The sequence below is a fragment of the Coturnix japonica genome, chromosome 2 (assembly GCF_001577835.2).
Source record: "Coturnix japonica isolate 7356 chromosome 2, Coturnix japonica 2.1, whole genome shotgun sequence".
Classification (NCBI taxonomy): domain Eukaryota; kingdom Metazoa; phylum Chordata; class Aves; order Galliformes; family Phasianidae; genus Coturnix; species Coturnix japonica.
In genome coordinates, this window is record NC_029517.1 from 40888214 (window position 1) to 40914285 (window position 26072).

At 39.7% G+C, this 26072-nt stretch overlaps 1 protein-coding gene across 3 annotated transcripts in view; it reads left to right on the top strand.

Annotated features, from left to right (window-relative positions):
• Nucleotides 1-1347: 1347 nt before the first annotated feature.
• FBXL2 (F-box and leucine rich repeat protein 2) overlaps nt 1348-26072 on the top strand; it is a 42617-nt gene continuing 17892 nt past the window's right edge. The window contains exons 1-3 of one of the 3 annotated variants that reach the window (XM_015854168.2): nt 1348-1610; nt 13456-13517; nt 25169-25223. In XM_015854168.2, coding sequence (XP_015709654.1) covers nt 1608-1610; nt 13456-13517; nt 25169-25223 — 120 coding nt within the window. In that variant the 5' untranslated portion in view covers nt 1348-1607. Of the gene's footprint in view, nt 1611-2072; nt 2170-13455; nt 13518-25168; nt 25224-26072 lie in introns of those variants that run through there. The other 2 variants (XM_032442427.1, XM_015854169.2) reach the window with 2 other exon arrangements.

Below are 26072 nucleotides of genomic sequence, written 5' to 3' on the forward strand. Positions count from 1 at the left end.
CTAGAGGGTTGGGTTGTTTTTTGCTTTTTTTTTTTGAGTAAGCTTTTCTTGGGCTGAATTTTCAAGTTATATCACAATGCAGTTCAAAAGGAAAAAACAAAAACAGTCCAGAAAGTCAGTAGGTGCAGCACAATATCATCATGAGTTGGTCTGGATCCAAAGATAAGAGATATCAGTCTCTCATATCCTAAGCATATTCATAGGTGGCAAATACATAACTGCCTTTTCTTTCTTGAGGAAAGAAACAAGGAGTTTAATGTGAAGCAGTGGGATTTAGAAACTGCTAGCCTAGGCCTCCTGCAATTCAGCTGAACGTGTCCGAATTGTTTATACATATTTCACATTTCTGAGGCTTTCTTCCCTGCTATACAAACCAGATCAGCCGTATGTATGAACCGGGTTATTCTCTGAAATCTGGAGAGCAAGACAGTAGGCCCAGAGAAGTGCCAACAAACGGTATGTGTACACACCAACTATTTCCCCGCGGGTTCTGAGAAAGGGCACTTTCCTAAGAAAACATATTTTGCTGTTAATCAAAGCAGAATGTTTCATTTCTAAAAGGAATGAAGGCAGCTCTTTCCAAACAGCAAACTTGTGTTTTTTTTTCTACAACGGCTGCTTGTCTTTTGGAAGGTTGGAGGTTGCACCAACAGAAAGCAACGCCTGCTGGGATAGGCAAAACTGGGGGGCAAAACCTACCTCACAGAATCACAGAATCACAGAGTTGTAGGGGTTGGAAGGGACCTCTAGAGATCATCGAGATCATCCAACCCCCCTGCCAAAGCAGGCTCCCTACACCACATCACACAGCTCGGCATCCAGGCGGGTCTTGAATATCTCCAGAGAAGGAGACTCCACCACCTCTCTGGGCAGCCTGTTCCAGTGCTCCGTCACCCTCACTGTAAAGAAGTTCTTCCTCTCATTCATGTGGAACTACTTATGCTGTACTTTCATCCCATTACCCCTAGTCCTATCCCCACGCACTACTGAAAAGAGACCAGCCTCACCAGTATGGCTCCCACACCTCAGGTATTTATAAACCTGGATCAAATCCTCTCTCAGCCTTCTTTTTTCAAGGCTAAACAGACCCAGTTCCCTAAGTCTCTCCTCATAGGGGAGATGCTCCAAGCCCTTCACCATCTTAGTGGCCCTCCGCTGCACTCTTTCCAACCTCCTTGATGTTGTGTGCGGTATCGTGACTGCTGAACAGATGTAACCTGTAAGTGTTACTGGCAACGCTATACTTGGCTTTGAGCACGGTTTTATGCGGTGTTCACACACACGCGTTACTTTATAAAGAGCTCAGCTCCCTAACAGGAGAGCTGCAGATCCCAACTTGAGGCTGAGGGAGCAGCCCACCGGTGACACCTATAGCACCCATAGGCGGGAGGGAGGAGCCGCGGAGCCGGGCGGGGGTTGTGGGAGGGCGGTGCGGAGCGAGGCCCCACGGCGCAGGGGCGGTGTCGGTCACGTGTTTTCGGGCGGCGGCCCCGCCCCGGCTCCGGCGGAGGCAGCGGCGGCGGTGCGCGCGCGCAGCCCTTGCACCTGGCGCCGTCCTCGGGACTCCGCGTCGCCACGACAACCGGCCTCGCCGCCGCGCCTCTGCCATGGTGAGCACAGCGCGAGGCCCCCGGGGCGGAACGCGGCGCCTCGGGGACTCGGCCCGGCCGCTGCGGGCCCAGGGCGGGGAGCGGCGGCGCGGCAGGTGGGGGTGCGGTGGGCTGCGGTGTTCGCTATGCGTGTGGCGCAGTGGTTAAGGACACCACTTTGCAACGCTGGAGGCCCGGGTTCGAATCCCCCCTGTGGCGCAAGTGGAAGTGCCGCTCTGCTACACAGGGCTCGAATCCCGGGGGTTGGACTCGATGATCTCTAAGGTCCCTTCCAACCCGCACCAGACTGTGATACTGTGTGTGAGAGCTGTGGGTGCGTACGGAGCAGCGGGCGGGGGCTGGAGTTGTGTGTGTGCAGGGGCACGGGAACGGGCGGTGCCCGTGGTGGTGTGTGTGTGCGTGAGGAGCAGCGCGGTGTGGGGGCACCGACAGCGGCGTGTACGCGCTGGGTGTGGCCGCGGCTGTGCGTGCTGCACATACGTGTGTGTGTGTGTCCATCAAGATGCCTAGCGGATCGATGCGTATGCGCAGGTGGATCTATAACCACAACAGAGCTGCGGTGTGTATGCGGTGCGAACCGGGCTTGGCTGCGTCGCTGCGTGTGTTGTGGGGTTGTGGGGTGAGGCGGTAGCTGCGTGCAGCAGGTGGCAGGGAGCGGACACCGACCTGGTTGTGCTTGGGAAGGGTGTTGGCATCATCCGCGGCTTCATGGCTTCACTTACAACTTCGGTGTCTGCCGCCTGATTGCTTTGCAGTGGTGGTTGCGTGCGGGGAAGGCTGCCAGCCTTTCGTGCGTGGGGCAATGCGGTGTTTTAAGGCAGCAGGTTGGGTTTATGTGGGTGATAGCGATAGTCCTGTTTGGGGTGGAGTGCCAAACGCTATGGAAGCACGCAGGGATATCCCTGTAGCGGTGTAGCTTGACTGTTCCTATTATGTTTGCACAAAGGAATGTTTGTGCTCTTTCTGTTTCTTCCGTGCCTTCCTTTCTGTTCCCTTCCAGTATGTTTTGAACCTGAGCAAAACAACCTTGAGAAGCGAAACGTGAGGTGGAATAATAATTTGGGTGGCCAGTACTTGCAGTGCACCTCCCTGTAGTGTTGTGTTTTTAGAATAGGCACATTTGATCTGCAGAGGATGTAGGAAATATCTGTTGCTACAAGGAATAGCAAACGCCAGTGAATGTGGCTGTAGGTGGTGTGGTGTTGGTGAGATGATTGTGATATGACTCGATGACGTCCTGCTTTGCATTGGTTTTCCATCACATGTGCTGTGTGGCTTCTCTGATGTGGAAATACCTGCAGGGGCAGCTTAATAAAAACAGATTTATTTCATGTTACAGATATGGAAACAAAAAAAAAAAATGTATTTTATAAAGTGTTTTTACAAAATAACTAAATATTAAGATGCAAAAGAGATTCATTTTGACCAGTTAACACAAGAGGTTTCAGTATAGGAAGCATTGGTGATTCTACAAATCAGAAGGACCATGGGCTTATTGCTCGCTTATTTTGGTAGCAGACTGGAATAGAAGACTGATTTAGTGATCTTTGTTAAAATTAGAGGCTATGTGGGGTTAGCAGATGTGGAAAGTTGAAACTGAAGTCAGATTTTGACTGAAGCATAGCAACTATTTTTAGGTTAATGGAGTAAAGTAGTACTAATCTTGGCACTGTGACAGTATTGATCTGCATGCCAGCAGAAGGCTATACATTAACAGTACTTCAGCTGTTTTGTCAATTAGAAGCCAGAATAACAGCATCAATGTCATCATAAATTACCAACCTGTCTAATTGTTCTGGTAATATTTCTCCTGAATTCAGAAACACACTTGAAAGGGATGTGCTAAGTATGACAAAACCATATTAAATTGTGTAATCGAAGAGTTCTTGCTCTGAGTTCAAACAGTAGCCTGGAGCTAAGTTCAGGCAGTAGCCACAGCGCTCATTTGCCTTCTTTCTAATAACCTTTTCAGGAAGGTGATTGGTATACTCCATAAATGTATTTTTTTTGTTTTATGTTCTAGCATACTCCAAAAATGTTAGAACTTCTGATCCTTCTTGAGCAACATCTATTGAGAGACTTGATTTGAATGTGGCAGGATTGGAGTCCAACCTTCTGTCTGAGCTTCTGCAAAACAGCTTTCCCACTGGAACTTTACATCACATGGTGGGAAACCTTAATTCTTTGTGAGACTTCAGAGGTGAACACAAATAGTGATTTCTTGAGGTTTTAAGGATGCCATTCTTATGTTAGTCATTTTGAAGTCACAGAATCACAGAATTATCAAGGTTGGAAAAGACCTAGAAGATCATCTAGTCCAACCATTACCAATACTTCCCGGCTAAATCATATTCCTCAACACAACATCTAGACGTTTCTTGAACACTCCCATGGTCGGTGACTCCACCACCTCCCTGGGCAGTGCATTCCAATGCCTGACCACCCTTTCTGAGAAGTAATACTTCCTAATGTCCAGCCTGAATCTCCCCTGGTGCAGCTTAAAACCATTCCCTCTAGTTCTATCATCGATTGCACGAGAGAAGAGGCCAACCCCCAGCTCACTACAACCCCCCTTCAGGAAGTTACAGAGAGCTATAAGGTCTCCACTGAGCCTCCTCTTCTCCAGGCTGAACAATCCCAGCTCCCTCAGCCTCTCCTCATAAGGCCTGTGCTCCAGACCCCTCACCAGCTTTGTAGCCCTCAGTCAGTATGTACTGTTATAAAAGGAAAATATATAGATCACTTTTCTAAGGGATAGAACTGGCAGCACACTTGGATTTCCTCTGTCAAATCCATGTTTATTTTTCAGGATCAAGAAATTACTTGCCTGTTTTTGTTGACTTTTAAATTCCTTATTCTCGAGCCCAAATGGTTTTTACTTATGGTCTGTTGAAGATCAAGTTTTTCTTTGAGTGATTTCTCTAAAAATACACCATGAATGTCTGTAAATCTGAGCCTGGTGTTATTCCCCAAGACTGCATGGAACCGAGTGGATTATTTTTTCGAGGCAAAATGAATTTGGATCACAGAGTCTCTGTGAATGATGCTGTGGTGGAAGCTGCCCTAGTATCAGTTTCAGTGCTTTTGATTAGAGTTATAGAATGAACTGAATGGTCAAAGGAAGGTGCCTTTCTCAGCTATTTTGAACTTTGCTACTTCCACTTGAATCTCCAATGCTTAAAGAGGGATTTGTCACTTATTATCTAACCCGCTCAAGAAAAGCAAGCCCAGAATCTGTAAGCTACATGATTTTCCCAACTCCTTTTGCTGTCCTGTCAACACTCTTCAGTCTCTTGAGTGATTCCATCTGGGTTGTTATCTTTGCTTTGTAGAAACCACTGTACTTTTGGAAGAGGAGGGCAGAACTGGGAATGTGCTCCTTTCTGTGCTTGCCCGTTTTTGATTACTTAGAACCACAAGCTGCTGCTGTGTGGCCTACAAGAAAGTGCATAATGGCAGCAGCAAGGTATCAAATGGTAAAATATGGGCTGTGATTCATGGTATTCTCTTTCTCTATCCTAGTGTTCTCCTGTCTTTTCCTTCAGACAGAAAGAGATGGTGAAATCTATTTTCAGTGGGCTTGATTACTTTGAACTGGTTACTGAGTATGTTCTCTAAACTGAAATCAATAAGGAGACGAGACATCAAGTCATCAGAAATGTGAAACTCTACCAGCATGTCATGATCTTCTGTCATCAGAAGCTGAAATTGAGGTCAGAGCTTCACTGAGGAACGGTGTTTCCAAATCATGACTGGATGTAGCTATTACCTGAATATTAACAGTCACAATGTCTGTGTGCGTAGTTCTGAGAATAGTCTATCATCTACTAAAGCAGAAGCATCAAGCTTGTTTATTTCTAAAGAAATTCGAGAGCTGTTAAGTTTGGGCAAATAGTAACAACTAAGTGAACGTCCAGCTTTCCCTCTAAACCTCAACTGCTTTCCTTCCCTGTAGCAGTTTATGTAGCGTTTCCTTTGAATTCAGTTGTAATTGCCAGACGTAATCTTGAAGAAGTGCGTAATTTCATCTCTTCCAACTGAAAACTGTTATTAATTACACATATATATATGATGTGTGCAGTAGCAACACATCTTGTGTCGTCTTTATTTTCTCCTTCATACTCTGGGGAGACTGTCTGGCGGAGGTTTGCTCTTCATAATAAAAATTTCACACTTGGTGCTAAGAAAAACATCAGTTCTGACATAGTGTTTATGATGCAGATCAAGAACTGCTTTAAAACAGCTTTGTAGAAGCTTTAGAGTCATTTCTGTGATGAATTACATCTTCTAATGTAATACTGAAAAACAGTTATGCTCGAGGGGGGAAAAAATCAGTATTCAAAATTCCTCTCAAAGGTGTTTAGAGATTCTGCTTCAGCCATACAAACAGAGCTCAAGCCATAGCTACATTTACAGTGTGAACTGATGTCACTGGCAATAGAGTTGGCCTTTCAGATGTGGGTTGTGTGCTTGGATGGAGGACTGTATCAGTCCAGACCTGAGAGGTGTAAACTGGGGGAATGAACCTGCATAAGAATTACTACGTTTATGCGCTGCTCTCCATTGCACTGCGGTCAGTGTGTTAATTTGTAGGTTAAATACTGGAGACTGGGAATAAAACTAGCCATATGTACGGCACTAAAAGCAACTAGAGGCTGGCGTGATGATTCAGAACAGGAATTTTGAAAGATGAACTCCTAAAGGCTTTGATGAATCTGTGATTGGATTAAATTTGGGTGGCTGAAACAGAAGGGCTGTCCGCAACCAAATATCACTCTATTTAAGCAAATAGGTAACAGCTTTTCTCTCACGCTAATTTTCCAAAAATGGATCGCAGTATGAATGTCTAGAATGTTTATTACAGCACGATTCTACAGAGTGTGTGAAACCAAGAGTCTGTTTTTGCTACAAGATGAATTTTAGTGTGATTGCACAGTCCCTATGAATGATGTGTTATAATTCATCTCAGTCTTTCTGCTTAGAGATTCAGAGTTACTTGAATATTCAAGTAGAATCATAGAATTGCTCAGTTTGGAAAAGGTACCTTTCTCAGGTTTTTCGTCCTTGGGACTTATTGTATTTGAATCTATTTAATGTTGGAGAAGAGTTTATTGCTTACCTGCTCAAGAAGAAGGCACTGAATCTGAAAGATACAGAACCTAAAATCCATCCAGCTTTATGATGGGCTACAGTCAACAACTGTCCATCCACTTCTTATTTTCTGCCACAGATCTGTTGCCTTCTAAATCTACAAAGCAGACAATCTGGGTTTCCCCATGTTCTGTTTTAACAATCAAATCTGAAGATTACATCACCTGAAGGCTTTATTTTTGAAGGAATAGCCTATAAATGCTTCATCATATGCTGTTTTTGTTTGGAAATCTATAATCTTAAAAGAGGAGTAATGAGGAAGAAAACAAAATGCAGTCTTTAAAGTATATTATGAAAGGGGGGAAAAGACAAAACAAACAAAAAACCAACAAACCCATCACCAGCAATGATACAAACTACCTGAAGGAAAGGTTTACCAAGAAATGTCACAGCACTTTAAATAATGGAGATGGTGAGACAGCAGATCGTGCTGCTGTTCTTAGTATGTGGGGCTAATTCAGAGGATTGCTCTCTCTTTGGTGACTTTCCAGGAGAAAAGGCAGGTCTTGCTTAAAAGGATAGTGAGCTCAGCTGACAGGTTTGGGCAACCTGCTTATTAAGCCTTAATATTCTGACTGTGCACAGTAATTAAGCCGTACTCTTAAAAATGCATGATAGTTCTAAGTACATTTGGCCAGAAGTGGCTGGAAAGGGTTCTATCGGCTGCTTGGTTAACTGAGAAGAATGTGGGGGACACAAGGCAGCAGATGGGGTAACCTCAGGCAACAGGGCATCTGAGTTGGGGTGGCCAAAGGCTTTGAGGTGGAGTTGTGGCTGCAGAGATGAGCGCTGACCTTCATCTGCTACTCAGTGAGTACAGGGCCTTGCAAGAGCCAGTGTGCCCTCCAGTAAAATGTCAGTGATGTGCTCTGAATGCCAGTGCAGAATGATGGCTTTTCTGGAATAAAACCAAGCAGTAAAGCAGGCAGTGTGGCCAGCTGCATCTGCCTGATGAGTTTTATTATATTGGACAGAGCTTGCTCTGGGGAAACTTTGAAAGGAGTATGGTCCTTATGGGCAGCCCTGGGACAGTGATAAGCACTGGGGAAGGACACAGATTCCTGGGTATGTTTCATCTTGATCTGTGAAGGTGAGTTGTAATTGTTCATAGAACCAACACGAAAGGCTTTCATGTGAGCTGTTGTTTTTGATCGGGACATTTGTCACGCTTCTGGAAGAGGAAAGATCCAGTCGGCATCTGGCAGTGAGGAGAAAGCCGAGGGCCTGCAGAAGGGCAGTGTGATGTGCTCTGGGGAGAGTGGGTAAGCTGCCATGGGAAGCAGCATGGCTGGGGTGTAAGAGTGCATAGAGTCGAAGCTGGAGGCAGAGCACAGTGAGCAGCTGTAGCATGGCAGGAAAAGCCTGGAGGGGAAACGGTGACTGTGTGTTGAAATAAAAGGCTCTGCTGTAGGTGGCAGTAGTTTGAGATGGCATTGTCTTTTGTGAGGTTCATTTTTGTGTCATTGGTTGTACAGAAAGCTTTACCATGGGTTGTGTTGTCTGTGGTATCACCTATTTCAGTCCTGCTAGCAGTGCTTATCCGTTCTCCTGTCTAACACTGCTTTTGTTGCCTAGATACAGTTATATTTTGCTACTTAAGTGGTGCTAAATGATTCTCCTTGTCTGCTTTATTCTTGTGCATTATTTTTACCTTTCCAGAGGAAGCACCAAATAGCAGCTTTTCTGTGACCATTAGGAAATAGTTTATAGAGCAAAGTGAGATAAACCTAAATTTCTAATCAAGGATAACCATTAACACTTCTCTTCCTCCTAAAAGCTTTTTAGCATGCTATTGATGACACTGGAGTGCTCATAAACTGCTCTGGGCAGGTCTGCTGGCATTCTTTCTGCTACAGCAAAAGGTAGTTTCAGTTGTGTGGTGAAGGCAAAGTTGTACTGGCAACGCTTAGATGGTTTCACTGAGGAGGAGGGATGTGCTGCATGTTGTTAGGATTTGCACTGGGGCACAGAAATTTGCACATTGGGGGAACTGGGTAAAACCTCAGTTAAGGATTTTCTTTTAAAACATCTTAAAAAGCCACTTAGTGTATAAATAGTACTAAATAGATGCTGTTCTTGCAAGAGGAAACCTGAAAGACCTGATGCTTTTAACATATGGAAATGTTCACAGCTTAACTAGGATGTCTGCTGTGTCAACAGAAGGGGAAGGGAAATTAATGGATTTAATTCTAAACTACTGTCTCCTTTGGTGACAGTGACCCAGCTACTGGCTTGTTAAATATTTCAACCTTGCTGTCCATTCAGCTTCTTTTTACTGACATTATTTTTCTTTGGGGTCTCTGTCATCTTCTCTCCCAAATCTCTGTTTACTCAGCAATGCTTGTTTAGCATTCTAATGAGCAAAGTTGTTTTTGAGATCCTCCTTTTTAAAAGTTGGCGTGTTGAAAATCCTCACTCGCTCTGATTTCAGTGGAAATTAAATACATAAATATCTCCATGGAACTGAGCCATAATGGCTGAGCTGCTAACAAAATGGTTTCATCTGCTAAGGAAATAGTCCTTTATTGAAGAGTCGATTAAATGACAACTGAAAATGCATCCCTTAAAAAAAGGGGGGAAAAAAGTCTTTCAACAAAATTAATAGTGTAACTGTCTTTTGATGTTGAAAATATTAGTCAAATGGAATTCCTGAATTATTTAGATAAATGTGATAAACCAGGATGAACATTCCTTTGATTCTTCATGGAGGAGAAATTACGTTTCTGATCATACCATAGTTCCTTGCCAGATGGGGTACAAAATATGTGTGCAATCCCATCAAAAAGAGATTGTTTCAGCTCAGTAATTCTGGTGTAAACAGGAGAGCTTTATCACTGTTAGACCAGAAGAGAATAATATGTGGATGCTTATAATGCTAACAAGCTAACTGTGATGTATGGGGAAGTTATGTTCTGGGACTGGTGGTAATCATTACGTTTCATAACGTGGAAGAGGAAACAAAAATGAGATTATTCTTTTTGAATTTGACCTATTTGCACCATGTGTGTATAAATTCTATTTATACGGTGAAGCTATATATATATATATGTATGTATGTATGTATATATATGTATGTATGTTCCAGAAGCTTAGTGTAAGCAAGTATCAGGTCTCCTTAAAGAAATACTCATTTTTTTTTAGCTCACTTTCCTGTGCACAGAATTGATGCTACAATGGAAGAGCAGTTAAGGATTGTGAGAAGCAGCCCAGGATTGTGCGGTTAGTTGTTTGAAGCAAGACCAGGTGAAGCACTGTTAAAATGTTCATTGTGGGTTTGTGCTGTTTACCTAATTCCTTTCAGCACATAGACATTTTCTGCATCTCTTGTGCTTACTGGAAATCTGGAGCTGGATTTAGAGCAGCATTCTATTACACATGTTCAGTGTCACCTTTTTTCTTTCATTCTTCACCAGTTTGTCTGTTGTATTTCAATTTCTCGTACAGTTAAAAGCACACTTCTCTGGAGCTTTACACACACTGTCATTAACTCAATCAAACTTGCGATTAAGCACAAAAGTAAGGAAAAAGAAGTAGTCCTTCTACATCCACAATTATTTTGTAATATTGCTGCATAGAGGTATTTTAAGGGCATGTCACTGTCAGTGCTTTCTAACTATAAGAAAAAATAAATTAGATTTGTGAAGGTTATTAGAATATTTTCTCAGCAGTTGATGAACGCTTCCTTGACAGGTTTTATTTATTTTTATTATTTTAAATAGAGAGGTAGCAAAGTCACGGTTTAAAAATTTAGTAGGGCAGTTCTGTTTACCTCAGAGAGATGATGCATACGCATATGGTAATTACTTCAGTAGCAAATTCTGTGATAAATGGCAGTTTCAGATCATCTGGGAATCTTCAAAGAAATACATTGTCCCCTTTGCACATCCTCTTTTGATTCCAGTTGCACGCTGTCAGAATCACTTTATGTGGTTTCATCTAAAAGACACCAACTCCTTATCCCGTGTCTGCTCTTCGCTTGGCTGAAATCTAGCACTGAAGAGCCCGTAAAGACGGTACTGTCTTCTGACATGCAAATGCATTATCATTCTAGAAGCTAATCTGCTTATTTAAATATGCTAATTCTATGAAAACAATACTTGATGGTATGGTAACTGTAGCTAATGCATACATGAACATGTAGAAGTGTTTGAGAGGAAACAACTTTGAATCTGTTTCTGGCCTCATCTGTGACTTGTGTTGTATTTTGCGTTGCTTACTTCTTATAAGTAGGAGTAAAAATTGCTTTTTAAATTTTTTTTCAGTTTAACTTGGATTCCTAAATGCAAACATACAGGTTGTACTTCATTTATTTAACATGGTCTGCCATTCCAACTTTAAATTCAAACTATATCTTGTATAAACAAAGATTACAGGTCTTTTTCCCGTAAGAGTTGCCAGGAGTACGATTCAGTTGAAGATCAGGTTTAGATTTTCAGCTTTCCCACAGGAGAAGAATACTAAGTGTTCCCAAAAATCCATGCTATGATTTGTAATGATTTTGCTTTTTAATACAGAAGTTAAATTCCTGACCCAGGCATTAGACAAACTGACCAGAGAAGAAGCGTTACTGGACCTTGTACTTACTAACTCTCATTGAATAGGTTAAGATTGGAGGCATTCCGGGCTGCAGTGACCATGCCCTGGTAGAGTTTGTGATCTTGAGGACGATGGACCTGGCAAAACACAAGTCAGGACTCTGAACTTCAGAAGAGTGATCTTCAGACTGATAAATGGATTACTGGATGAAGTCCCCTGGGGAGCTGTCTTTAGAGATAAAGGAGCAGAGCTGGCAACTATTTCAGGATACCTTTCTGAGTGCATAAGAGTTCTGTCTCTATGTATAGGAAAAAAAGCGAAGGAGACAGGAGACTGATTGAACTGTGAGTTAAGAAGGACACGTACAGACAGTGGAAGCAAGGACATGTGGCCTGGGAAGAATACAGAAATTTCCTCCAGACATGCAGAGTTCGGATCTTGAAAGCCAAGGCACAGATAGAACTGCGCTTGATGGGGAATATGAAAGTGAATAGGGGATTCTATGTGTACATTGGTCAGAAGAGGCAATACAAAGGGAGTGCACCCCCTCTGATAAATGAGAAAGGAAAACTGGCTACAACAGACATGGAGAAGGCTGAGGTACTCAGTGAGTTCTTTGCCTCAGTCTTCACTGTCAGCCAGGCTTCTCATGTCTCTCGTGTCCCTGAACATCTAGGTGGAGCTTGAAGGGGCAAAATCCCTCCCGCTGTAAGAGAAGAGCAAATCAGACTGATTTGTGAGACTGAATGTTTGTAAGTCTATGGGGCCTGATGATGTGCATCCCAAGGTCTTGAAGGACCTGGCTGATGTGCTTGCCAAGCTGCTCTCCGTTATATTTGGGAAATATAATGGAGGGAAACGTTGCTCCAACTTTTTAAGAAAGGGAGAACTACAGACCAGTGAGTCTGGAAAGATCATGGTACAGATCCTCCTGGAAGGCATGTTAAGGCACATGGGAGACAAGGAGGTGATCCATGACAACCAGCATGGCTTCACCAAGGAGAGATTGTGCCTGACCAATGTGGTGGCCTTTTACATGGAAAGATAGTGATGGGATGAAGGCAATGATTTTGAGCTAAAAGAAGGGAGTTCTGGATTAGCTGTCAGGTGGATTTTTCACTGAGAGAATGCTGAGGTGCTGGTGAGGCTGCCCAGAGAAGTTGTGGGTGCCCCATCCCTGGAGGTGTTCAAGGCCTGCTAGGATGGGGCTGTGGGCAACTTGGTTTAATGGTTGATTCAGTGGTTGGCAACTCTGTCCACAGTAGGAGGGTTAGAACTTGATTATCAATGTCCCTTACAACCTAAGCCATTCTATGATAGTTCTACGATGAGTAGCTGCAGGTATCAGCTTGACCATGCATTCTATTATCTTATTAACTTAAAAGCTGTGTCATCTTCACATAGTGAGCATACGTGTCTGTTATTGTATATCTGGCAGTCTCCAGCATAAAGTCGGGAAGGATAATAATAGATTTTATACTGGCAAAAGGATATACTGCTTGTAAACTAGCAACAGTCTGCAGAGTAGCTTTATTTTAAAACATATATTTATGCATATAAATGGAAAGTACAGTCTAGATGCATACCAAAGCTTTTGAGGAAGCGTCTACAACTGTGGAGTGATGAAGTTGAAAGTGGATTTGTAGTGGTCTGCGGTTCTGAATGTTTGAATACTGGACCAGAATTAATGAGATCTAAGTTCTCTTGTCTCTTACAACAGACCTTGTGTGTCCTCTCAGAGGAAACTTTTGACTTATTTTTTAACTGTAACTCATAAGAATATTACCCACCATCACCTTGGTGATCTTAAGCTCTGTAAGGATGACGTATATCCATTTTTGGAGTGTGGTATAGTTTCTCAGTTTTCACGTACTTGTGCCAAAGAGGGTTCAGTGTGGACCTGTACAGAACGCACAGCATAAAACATGACCATTTTCTGTAATGGGATGGTTTTAAACTGTGCAAATTACAAAGTGGCTCCATAAAGTTTGCACAGCTAAATCTTATCAATAAGGAGCAAGTGTATGTGTGGCTGCATCATGCGTGTTGAAATCATTTGTAGGGTTACCAAATACTGTGGTGAAAACTTGGCGTTAATGGTAATTGAAAAGACTTTTCTCTTTGGTCTTTTTAATTTTTTTTTTCTTTCTGTTTCCAGGTTTTCTCAAATAACGATGAAGCCCTGATTAACAAAAAGTTGCCCAAAGAACTTCTGTTAAGGTAATTCAAGATAACATGTTAGGAAGTAAAATAGGATAATATATTGCTAATGTGGCTTAAAAACCACAAAATGCTGTTCATTCTTGGAATAAATGACAGCGTGTCTGTTAGATTTTTGGAATTCTTGAACCTGTTTTCTTTTGGTTGCTCTTGAGTTGTTTTAATCTGTTTAAAATACATTATACTATAGATGAGGTAACTGAATATCAGTGTTTTTGTTGGGTATTAGAGAAACTTAAATAAGATGTCCACATATCTTTAGAACATGTAGCCAACTATTTTCCGCATTGCACAGTGTTTGTCTGTCGGAAGAGCATATGATCCCTTCTCTAATGTCATTCCCTATAGTGGTTACTCGCTCTTCTTGTTATAAACTTTGTTACAATGAATAGAAATATAACTTCAAAGCTTTCAAAAATTCACTGCAGTCACCCTTGTTGACAGTCTGTGTTATACACTATAGAACGAACTTGCTGTAATCATTTGGACAGCTATTCCTTTAATTAGTTTGCTGCTGTGTGAGTAGATCATGTTAGCTACAACGAGATCAGTAAGTTTAGCCCACAGTTGAGGTACAGATGGATGTCTTCACCTGAAATCAACTTTGAACAAATTGAGCAAGAACAAAGTGCAAGATATGGAGGTACTGCTTTACTGAATGTGACCACTTGAGAGGTAAAACTGAACCTGCTCCGCTCCATCATCTTTATGTGCTTGTAGCTTTTGTTATGGTCCACTCCTTTTGCACAAAGAAATGTTTGCATATAATGGTGCAATTACAGTTTTTAGTGATGGTGCTATTAAAGTTGAGCAGATTTATTAATGTGCTAAAGAGGGTGTACATTATTGCTTCCTGTCACATTTGATGCTGAGTAATATCTGAAGCAGTGATGTTTTGCAGTCTTGTTTATTCAGAATGTGTTCCTAGAATGTTATTACTTTTTTTAGTGTCTGTACTATCACAATTTTCACTCAGTGGTATTAAGGCAACAGTCTTTTGTTAAAGGAATCAAATTTATGGAAGATTTTCATTTTTGTTGCAAGGTAGCAGTTCTGTGTGGTGCTGAAATTGTAATTTAGCCTTGTGGAACTGTTTAGAAAATGTGAGTAAAGGAACAGAATGATACCCTAAACACAAATTGTAATAACACTGCTTTGTTGCACTCATGCCATATCTCTGAATCTCAAGCATTTCTTTTCTAGCAGTAGAACTGTTTTCTGTGGAAATAACTGTGCTTTCCACTGTTACAGGTGTTAAGCATCCTATCTACGTACTTCATCAGAATTTGTTGATGTAGTTTAGAAAATAAGACAGCAAAGATATTTTATTCTGAAACTACTTAGTAATTACATGGCATGCCTTAGTTTTCTTTGTGGGACTGTCTTAACTTGGGTGTCTAAAGAAAGGCTTACCAGTGGGTAATTTGTTTTATGCCTGAAAAAGTAAATGCTGTTGTGAGCCGGAGCCTAAATGTCTTTCAAAACCTAAAACCACTTATGTTGCAACATGTTTTAAAATTGTCTTGCAGTATTAGTGTGACAGAACAGGTTCAATACTGCTGTATTAAATGTAATTAACATCCTATTTTTTGTCATATTAGCTATGCAATCTGCCCTTAAATTAAGAAGAGTAAATCAGTTGTAGTAGAAACATTTGCTTACAGCACAGGAGCTGAACATTAAATGTTAAGTGTCATCAAATGCACGTAGTTTGTTTCTTGCTTATATCAGATGCCAGTGGAAATTGTTGGAAAACCCTTCAGCCTTGTTTTAAATATTAAAAAGCCACTAAAACTTGACACATGGAAGAAGGTGGTTAATATCTTGATATACAAATGGTAAAGTGAAATGTTGCAAGGTTGGTCTTATTTGCATTGAGTGTTTAAGTAGTTTGAGTATTTTTTTTTTAATTTTTATTTTTTTTTTTTTTAAAGAAAAGCAGGCCAGTATTTTCATTAATACGGAGAAACATTTTTCTGTTGGCAGGCATAAGAAATACTGCCACTTATTTATTTCAGCGCTCATGTACTCTGAGGTTAAAGTAAGCGCCTGTACTGACACTGTAGTCCATTCTTATTGCCTTACCCACTGGAATATCATTGTTATTTCTCTAGCACCCAGTGCTAGATTATAAGTTCTTCCAGGCACTGGCATATCTCCTGTTTTCTATGGAGTATCTAATGCACTTGAGTAAATTACAGAAGCCATCACTTCTCCAATGAGAAGCTCTTTTGGAAGGGTATGAAACAAGGGATTATTTGTTCCTTCTCAAGTAGACTCAAAATAATAGAGCAGAAGAAGAGGAGAGTGCCTAATATGGATTGTAGTGATCTCAAGAAGACTGTGGTTTGGAGGGACCAGTCATGCTTTGAGACACATAGAAATAGCTTGAATAGGGTGAATTGGACATTTTGTTTGCAGCTTTGTTTTTTTCAGTGAAAGAAATAGACTCTGCTAAAATCTTTGATTTCTAGTGCTATTCAAGGTAAAAGAAAAATGACCACTCATTTTTGCTGTTGCAGTGCTATTAGTTTGAAAGTTGGCAATTAACTGTTTCCCCTCATCTATTACAAAAAGTGAAAGGTTAAATGAGTACTTAATAGCATAATCTTTGAGTAAGATCCTGCGGTGGTATTTATAAATTATGTAGTTTAAGTGATATTTTTTTTCTTTTATTTTTGATGCAGAAAAGCATCAGGAAAACACGTAAGGTACAATGGCTGCAGTTCGACATTGTTATCTGAAACTAAACCTTTATTTATCACCAAAAGAATCAGAAGTGAAGTCTGAGACTATTGAAGATTTAAAAGTATTAACTTTTTCAGTAAGATCTCAGAGCCTTGAAGGTGAATCTTAATTTCTCCTGTAAATTGCCAGGAAAAAAAAAGGAATCTTAAAGTTTGTAAAGATTTCAAATAGTATGAGTTTGAGAATTGTTGGAAACAAACAAATATCTAGTGAATGTAATTAATATTGGAGTGGTATGACTTTGCAAGTTCCCCAAAATACCTTTTATCAAGTACAAAATTTATAAGGTAAGAATAATGTGTCTGAAAGTAGAGCATACAGATAGTACTTTTGGCTTGTAAAAGGACGGACAATATTTATTCCTTTGTATTTTAGTTGCTAGCATTCCATGCTAGAAGATTTTGTATAGGAATGGCAAGCTTCAGAAACTGGATTGAAAAACAAGGCAGTGATTAAATAAGCAATTTTTGTTACTGCAGAAGTATCGGAGGACCTGTAAGCATAAGCTATGGGGAAAAACAAGTACTATTCATGCATATGTAAAAGCATGCGTCTGCTTCTCTGTTGTTTTCTTTAACTTTTGCTTTATTTTGAAAAATTGTCCTGGGAGATTGTAATGGTTTTGGCTTTTTGTGGGCTTTTTTTGGTCTTGTTTGTTGTTGCTGCGTTTATTCCAGCTACTCAAGAGATGAAAATTGGCAATGTTGTCAGCAGTAGAGATGTTTACTTTTGGTCACTTGAACCATTTTCAGTTCCTTCATGCCTACAAACTTCTGATGTTCATGAATTGGACCTTAAATGTAGAAGTTATGACTTCTGCTTTAAACGATACTTGTAGGGTTCACATACTTGAATAATAGGTTTTAGTCATCAGACTTCAAATTTGAGCATTCAGTCAGATGTAAAAGAAGAAGAGGAAAGTTTTGGGGCCCAAGTTAGGAGAAGAATTTGGTAGTTGTCCTCCAGCAGCACCTTTCCTTGTATATGAGAATATGCAGGCTAATAAAGTATTACGTATTTTCATGCTTCTTTTGTCTGTATTACTACATGGTGCTTTTTGTTGATGCTTTTCTCTATAACACAGCAGTCTTCCTGATTTTGAAACTTTCCATCTAATTTGAACAAAACTGTGACTTTTAAGACCCCATTTAGCCATTTTTCTTTCTCAGCTTTTTTCCTCATTCATAGCACGCACTCATAGCACACAGCTCTTAAGAAGATCAATGTGAGATCTTTTCCGTATTCTGAAGGGAGTTTGTTGAGTGCCAACCAGGCTATTGATCAAGTCTTGTTTTCTTGGGTGTAGCAGAAGTTCTGTCCTGAATTAGAGGTAAATCACCAAAAGATTTTGAAGTCTGTTCCCACTTGAGAACAATTGGAAAATTTTCTAACAAAAGCAGATTAATCTGACAATTGCAACTTGTATCCTCAGTGTTTCTTTGAGATTAGATGTGCTACCATGAGAACTGTGAGGGAATAGAGAAACGAAATGACTTTTATCATTGTACAAATCTTTTTAAATAAAAATTATACTGGTGTTGTGGTATTATTTATCAATGGTTAATAAGTGCATAAAACTTTTCTGAAATACTTACTAAATCGTAGTCTAAATTATTAAAATTCTGTTGTTTTCCTAGCTGAAGATCAAACTGTTCAGTTGCTTCCCACAAGGCACTATTAGACTTCCCTTTACAGAAAGCATAGATTTGTGTTTATATCCTGGAGTCTAATCAAATAAGTTTTACTTTTACAAGCAGCTCCAATGCAATCAGTGAGATCAACAATCTTTATAAATACAGTCTAAAATAAACCTGAAAATGGAGTGTGTGTGTTGTAAAGCAGGAATGTTTTTCGGAGATTGTCAAGCACTGAGCAGCTATCTTTGCTATTCAAGGTGAAATGCAGTCTTTAATTACACAAATGAGTTGAAGTGGGTAAAATAAGCCATGTTTCAGATGATAGATTTTTTTGCTTTCAAAATACATGCATTGTTTATGAAATTTTAACCAAGATCAGTACCAGATGCAAGTTTGTTTTCCAGTTCTTTGATTTACCACTTGGTTATTCTGTATGCAGTTTCCAGAATCTTTGCAGGAGGTGCTGAGCACTCAACAGTGATTTATCAAACAAGTTTGGTCATTTGTAACTGGAGGAGGTGGCTGCCATCTTCTATTTAATGTTTAAGTTAGGAGCTTTGGGTTTGTTCATAAACAAGTGCAAGTATAATCTTACAATTGGGTGTTTGAAACAGAATTGTTTGAAATGGAATGTCTTAAAATCCCAGAGGCTCTATGAGCACAAACTGAAAACTGTATGAGTGCCTTTATGCAGGGTACTAATGCAGAAGAGGAGATTTGGGAATGGAAGCTTCCATTTTGCCAAGACAATGAGTAAAATTCAGGCATTATGAAAAGGAAATACTTTGTTTAATGTTTATGCTTGAGCAGTGGGGACTTCATTATTGAATGTACTGCTTCAGTGTTACTTGATTCAATATGAATAATATCTATTGGCTAAAACCATGCTTGTTGCAAAGGGTTAGTAATATTGAAACAAAGAAAAGTAGTGAGTATTTAAAGCAGGAGTAACAGCTAAAGAGGAGGTAATGATGACTTAAACAACCCAGAATCATGCTTTACCACTTGTTTGTTTCATGTTGTTCCTCTCCTCCTCCCTCTCCTCCTCCTCCCTCCTCTTTTCCTCCCTCCTCTAAGGCTCTCTTTAGAACTTGCTATTTAACTAATCAAGATCTGATTCCATTTGGAGCTCTGTTTTCCTTGAAATCGAAGCCTTTTTTAAACTCACTCTTGATTAACAAATTACCAAAGCCACATGTTTAGAAGTATCAGTGATATGGCAGTCATTTTGTTCGTATGAAATTTCCCCTCACCCCCCTCTGAAATTATTGTTCCTCATTTCTGTATTAAAAATACCATCAAAGCACAAAGACAATTCAGAAGAAACTCCTAACAAAAATACTTGCAATATGTTATTTTCCTTTCTTTCGTTACTGATACCAAAGTTTGAATACGTGGGGGTTGGAAGGGACCTCTAGAGATCATCAAATCCAGCCCCCCACTAAAGCAGGTTCCCTAAACCAGGTTGCACAGGTAGTTGTCCAGGCGGGTCTCAAATATCTCCAGAGAAGGAGACTCCACCACCCCCCTGGGCAGCCTGTTCCAGTGCTCTGCCACCCTCACCATAAAGAAGTTGTTGCACACATTCATGCAGAACTTCCTTTGCTCCACTTTCAGTTCGTTTCCCCTTGTCCTGTTCCCACACACTGCTGAATAGAGGCTGGCCTTGCCACTTTGCTCCCCACACCTCAGATATTTATAGACCTGGATCAAATCCCCTCTCAGTCTTCTTTTCTCAAGACTAAACAGACCCAGTTCTCTTAGCCTTTCTTCATATGGATGATGTTCCAGGCCCTTCACCATCTTTTTGGCCCTCCAAAAGAGCCTTTGAACTCTTTCCAAGAGATCCCTGTCTTTTTGTACTGGGGAGCCCAGAACTGGGCACAGTACTTCAGATGAGGCCTTAATAATACAGTTGATTTCTGCTTGTGTGCTTGTGTAGAAGTTTGTGGCGTGCTGATGAAAACAAACCTGATAGAAATAAGCTCTTAAAAAAAAAAAGGCTCCTTAAGTTTTTCCTGTATCTCACAATTTATTTTTCCAAGGCATATACACTATGGGTTTTTATTGAGTAAGGTATTTAAATACCTTACCGGTATTTACCAAACCGGAATTTGAAGTGCAGCATGTCCCTACCTAAAAATTTATTAATGCAGGGTCCTGCTTGCTATGAATGTGACTATTCAGTTTATCTGTGTTTTCTAGCTAATTTTATTATACTGCAGCCTTTGTACAATGCTGCTGAACTGCAGTTGTTGGTGAGGTGCCTCATGCCATAAGAAGGCATTTGGTAAGATGGGAAAAAGAAGGGAGAAGCTAAATTGTCCACTTATCAATATTTATGGCGATGTTTGGTATTTATTGAATATGTCATCTTAGGAGGAAGACAAGATGGTTCTGTGATGGTGGCAGGCCTACAACTATATGCATTCAAACGTGATTAGTAATAAACTCAGAGAGCCACAGATGCTCTTTTCCTATGTTGCTTGTTAACAGAGTATGGTTGTGCATTCTTTTAGAAAGTTTTGAGAAAAAAACTGTTAAAAGAGCAAAACCAACAAGTACGTAGCATATGCATCTTGTTATCCGCCTGTAATCTATCCACATTGTAACGTATCAAAATACTTTGAATGAATATTGGCCACACCGCTACTGCAAAAGCTTATTTCTTATGTGGTCCGATTGGCTAGGACCTAGGAGACACGAGAGAGAAGCAGTTTGACTCTTGTATAGTTTTGTTTCTTGTTCTCTAAGTGGAGCAGTGTTTGGATTTTGAGAAATAGCTGTTTCTTTCTGTGGTTCTACTGGAAAGGAAGCAAATAATAGAAGTGACATCAGCCATTTCTGCATTTGGAAAGACACAGTTTTGTTTACAGCATGTGGGAGTAATGAAGTATGTATGGAAATATATGGGAGATGACCAGAAAACACAGCCTCCCTTTTCACTCTGTAGAGGAAAAGCTTGATGTAGACTTGTTTAATAGAAAATTGAAAGAAAGGAGTGTAATTAACAGTTGTGATTTTTGTGGAAGAATTGGTTGGGCAGTATCACTCTGAGATTAAACAATCAGTTGGCTCTGCCACCCCAAATTACATGCATCTACAAATGCATTTGACTTTAACATGTGGCGTTTTGCTTTGAAAATGAGCACTGTGCAGTACATCAGTGCATGTTGAAAAGATTCAGATTTGGTTAATGGTTGTAGTAACTGGCTGGTAGACCCAAATGCTCTTTTTTGTTTTTCTACTCCATGTTTTGGAAATCACTCTTTCAGAAGTCACTGGAGGTTAAGAGTTACAGATGACACAAAAATAAATGTGAGGGAAAGGCACTCCCAAGGAAGTCTGAATAACATTAAATAGAGGTATGTTCAAACGAGATTAATTTGACAGTTTAATTTTACAAGGATGTAGGACTGAAGAGTGTCCCATTTCCCCCTCACATAAAATGCTGTGGTCTGGGATGTGTTGTTGTAGTAGAGGATGTGAAAGTGAAATGCATAAGATACTGTAAGTTCGTTGTCTGATTCTGTGTCAAAAAGGCTCTGAAAATGGGAGCAGTAAAATAATGCTTCGTGTCTGTGTACAGCTTTGTTGGAACTAATAAGATTTTAACGCTACATTTGCTTCAGATGTCTCTTTGAAGAAACATACTGGGGACGAACGCGCAGAGAAAATGAGATTTAAAGAACTGAAATAAAAAGAATTAGAGGTGACATGATAAGTGATTTCAAAACTCCATAAGGAAAAAGAACTAACTGCGAAAGCACTCTTTAATTTGGTGAAGAAAAGTAGAGGAAAGCATAAAGCTGAAGTTCAGACATTCACCTTGGAAATAAGGCAAATATTATAACAGCATGATTAGCCAGTGGAACAAACTATCAGAGAAGGTGGTGATTTTCCATCCCTTGAAGGCTTTCAAATGAAGAATATTCATTTTCTGGAATTTAGGCTTTAGCCAAATACAAGTTTACCTTAATGGAATTGGGGAACTGTGAGCTTGTGCAAGTCTTTGTGCCTCTGGCATGAATTTCATGCATACTTCAGGTACTGTTAGCATTGAAAGATCTCCAAGGCCAAGCTTATGAGGCATTTATGTGTGCAGAGTGGTGTATGCCCAGGGACGAAAAGGCTTGAAGAACTCTGATTATGGGTAAGCAGATTATCCTCCTTGGGATCAATACAGGCTAACTAAGGAAAAATTAATAGCCTTGGGTACAGGAAGTCAGTATAGATTATCCTAAACTTTACTGTGAATCTGTTAACTAGTTACATTTCCAGTTTCCTGAACTAATCTGTGCCAAAGACTTAAGTGGAAATTAATCCAGCTGCTGGCTGTGTTAGCTTCCACCTACATAATTATGGTCATAGGGGACAGATGTGCTATACAACCATCAGCTGGCCTACACGGTAATTTTTTCCACACTTTAAAATTGCAAGTGCCCACTAGCAGAGTCCTTCACCGTTAAGTGCCAGACAACGTCAGTGTTGCCATCTCTGTCTCAGTTCCTTGGCTGGATTTTAAAGCCTTTAAAATGTTATCATCTTGTGTCCCATTGGGTAGTTTTCCGGACTGGTAAGGATTTGCTAGGAGTTCTGTGGGGCTGGAAGTAGAGGAGTGGTTGTGTCAGTGGTTTGCTTATAAGACTATACTATAGAGAGGGGAAAAAAGTAGAACAGTGGAAATTTTGAAACAAGTTGGCAAAATGAATCTTAACAATTATAAAAGAATTTACTAGTAGTTCTTATTTATGCTATTAGTAAATGAATAGTAATGATTCTGTTTTTGCTGGATTAGAGTGCATCCTAATGTTTAAATGTTATATTTTGAGGAGGGCATCTTCAGGCACAGTTTCTTCTTTAGAACAAGAATCAATGTAAAAGTGACTTGGATTTTATACTTATTAAAATAGTTCCCCTTTTAACATAAAACAACCGCTTTTATTTTTTGACTTTGTAAAAAGTCACTTCATAGGGAATGGAGCAAATACATACATAATACATCTAATAATACATAATACATAATAAATACATCTGTTCCACATTTGGCTTCAGTCTACTTTTTTCAACAGAAATCATACATCAATATTAATCTGCTAACGGTAATAAACAGTCAAACATGAAGACATACTGCTAGACAACTCAGTAGATGGGATATATAAAATACCTTTTCTTCAACATCTTGCGATTCCTTCTGTTATTCCTTACTTCCAAAGCATGTTGTATGCTTTCTTTAGGCAAGAATATTGAGTCATGAATTGGTTTGTCACAATGCTTCTTCATTAGAAATAATCTCAAGGTGTGCCTTTTGCGCTTCAGCTTCTGTAAACCTAAGATAACCATGTCTGTTATACTGCTGATGTTTACTCCTCAGTGTTAATATTTGAGATAAGATGGAATTATTATTACTGTTCAGTTCTTTGATGACTGAAAATGTCAAGTAGCAGTTTATATGTGAATTACAGTAACGTCTTTCATTCTCTGTAGAAGAAATGGGAATGGGATCTGTATTTTATGCTTAAGCTAATATATTTTATTTCCTGAGAACATCCTTTGAAATGTTTCTGTTGTTGCTTGGAAATGGTATTTAGCAAACAATTTGTATTGACAATGAAACTTTTATTTTAGAAAACTATGAAGAGTTGCCAGTCATGAAGAATTGGTTCAGTGTTCAAAAGAGCAATGCCAGATTTTGAATTGTAATTGTTTCTTGTAAAGTGAATTAAAATAATATACTTACAATGTAAGACTTGATAGTTATTGTGACATACCCTTTTGGAAATCTGAGTCGCCATGCTTTGTGTTAGTAAATAGATTCCCAAATTTGTGTTTATCAGTATGTTGTTTCCCTTGTCTTACTCTTCACCAGCCTAACAGTGTGTCCAATCTTAATGATTTATATGGTTACACCATCCTGCTAAATACTATGACAATGAGCTAATAGTTTTACTCTGTAAATAGCGAGTAGCCTAAGAGCCCCTGGAGATTTAATCCTCATAATGAGCCTGCATGTCACCTCCCCAGTTCGTTCTAAATATTTGTGAAGCTTGAGTGACTATGTCTTGGAGTGAATTATGTGGAATAATTATTGAAATTAATGTGTCAGAGTATTCCTCTCTTGAGAAAAGCAATGAAGAAACCTCTGCTGTGGAATGCAGTGAATATGCAAGGAGTCTATTCCATGGTAGTTCACTAAGCAACATAAGACAAGGAAACATTAGCTTGTTAGCAGCACCAGGGGAGCTTGGTATGCTCACTCTTAAGAGATGACAGAGCACAGAGGATGGACTGAAGTGTAAAACTCTACAGCCAGGCTCTGTGTTAAAATTGCAGAAAGGGGAACTTGGTACTATGGAACTGATAAACTGCATAGTAGTCATTCTGAGTTAGCAGCTTTTCAATTTTCTGTTGCACCAATCACAACAAAGATAGGTATGATTAGAGTCACTCAAGCTCCACCTGAAAGAAGGAAAGGTGTATAAAAGTGGCATTAAACAGAAGGAGTTTGGGGAAGATATTGCAGACATAATGGGAGGATACACCACAGGCTTCTGGGACCTCTTGACAGGTTGAGCTTTTCTTTCTCCCATAGGAACATCTAATGGGTGAGATTTAACATCAATTATACTGAGTGCTTGTCTCTAGAAACTTAAAAATTTCTGTGGATTTATCCTGTAATTTAATGCATTTGTGGTTAGCTGTATATTCACATTACTGATACTTGCACGTGCTTTGTGGGCAGTGCATTTATCACTGACAATTTAAAAGAATCTGTTATCTGTTGCTCCAATAAAGAGATCAATTCATGAAGCTAGTCACAAGAGTTCTCAGTGGACATGGCCAAATTCATTAAGGTTGGGAGTCCATTCAAACACAACTGGACCTATAGCTCCCAATTGAGTATTAACCCTTAACCAGACTCTTAAATCCTCACTTATGGCTGTGTAAGTTATTTCTTTAATTATATCACAATTAAAGGTATATAAATCAGTTTCACTGAATTAAAAGCAATAAAATATTTTGTTATTCCTATGTGACTGGGAAATGAAGCAGGGAAAACTTAAAAAAGATTTGTTTTGTAGATGTTGACTGTCTTGAGATGATGGGTATGGGGTTTCTCTTGAATATCCGAAATATTAGAATGTTTTTATTTAACTTGATGTTGTATAACAGGCGATCTTTCCGTAGAACTATATAATAAAACACTAAGTTCGTATGTTAGTTTGAATTAATAAAAATGTTCTTACTGTCTTTCTTTCTTTCTAGAATATTTTCATTCTTGGACATAGTTACTTTGTGTCGATGTGCACAAGTTTCCAAGGTATGTATTTCTATTGTTTTGTTGTCATTGTTCTTTGGGAAACTCCTCTCTTAATTACTTGCAAATTGTGGGCTATAGGATGGTCTTCTTCATGTTAAAAAAAGAAAAAATCAAGTATTTCTCTCAACATCTTTTATTAAAACAAAAAACCTGTTGGTCCAGTTTTGTGTTCAGATATGTGAAATTAGTTGCTATGCACTGGGCTTCTTTTTAAAGGCTATGGAAAAGATATCCAGTGGTATGTGCTCTATATCTGGAGAAAGGATTAAGCCCATTTTGGCATCGTGGCATTTGCTTTTTATAAAACACGTGGCTGCATAACACTATTTTTCAGACACATTCTGCTTAAAATTCCATGTAGCTCAGTTAATGTGCACCATGTGTCTTAAGTACATCCATCATTTGCTTGCCAAGTACAAAAGGTGTTAAATAAATGGACTACCAGTAGAGAAGAAAGATGCACAGAAGGTAGTAGAGAAGGCATGCTAACTAAGCTTTTATGTTTAGCTAATCTTACTTTTCTTCTACATGAAATGTGTACGGTGAAGTGTATTCTTATGCAACATGAATGAACTTTTTGATTTCACGCTTTTCTTGATTCTTTTAATGCAGATTAACTCTTCCCTCCTCCCTCCTTCCCTTCCTTCCTTCTTTCCTCAATCCCTCCTTTCCTTTCTCTTCCTTTGGTTTTTATTTATAATCATGTAACTACTGAATTCCCAGACCCATATCTGTTTTTTTAAGAACTTTCAGTCAAAGCCTAGAACACATCAGAAGAAACCCAAGGTGAATTAATAAGTCCTTGTTATCAAGTTTTGTTTTCTCTCAGAACTACATCAGTTGGATGCA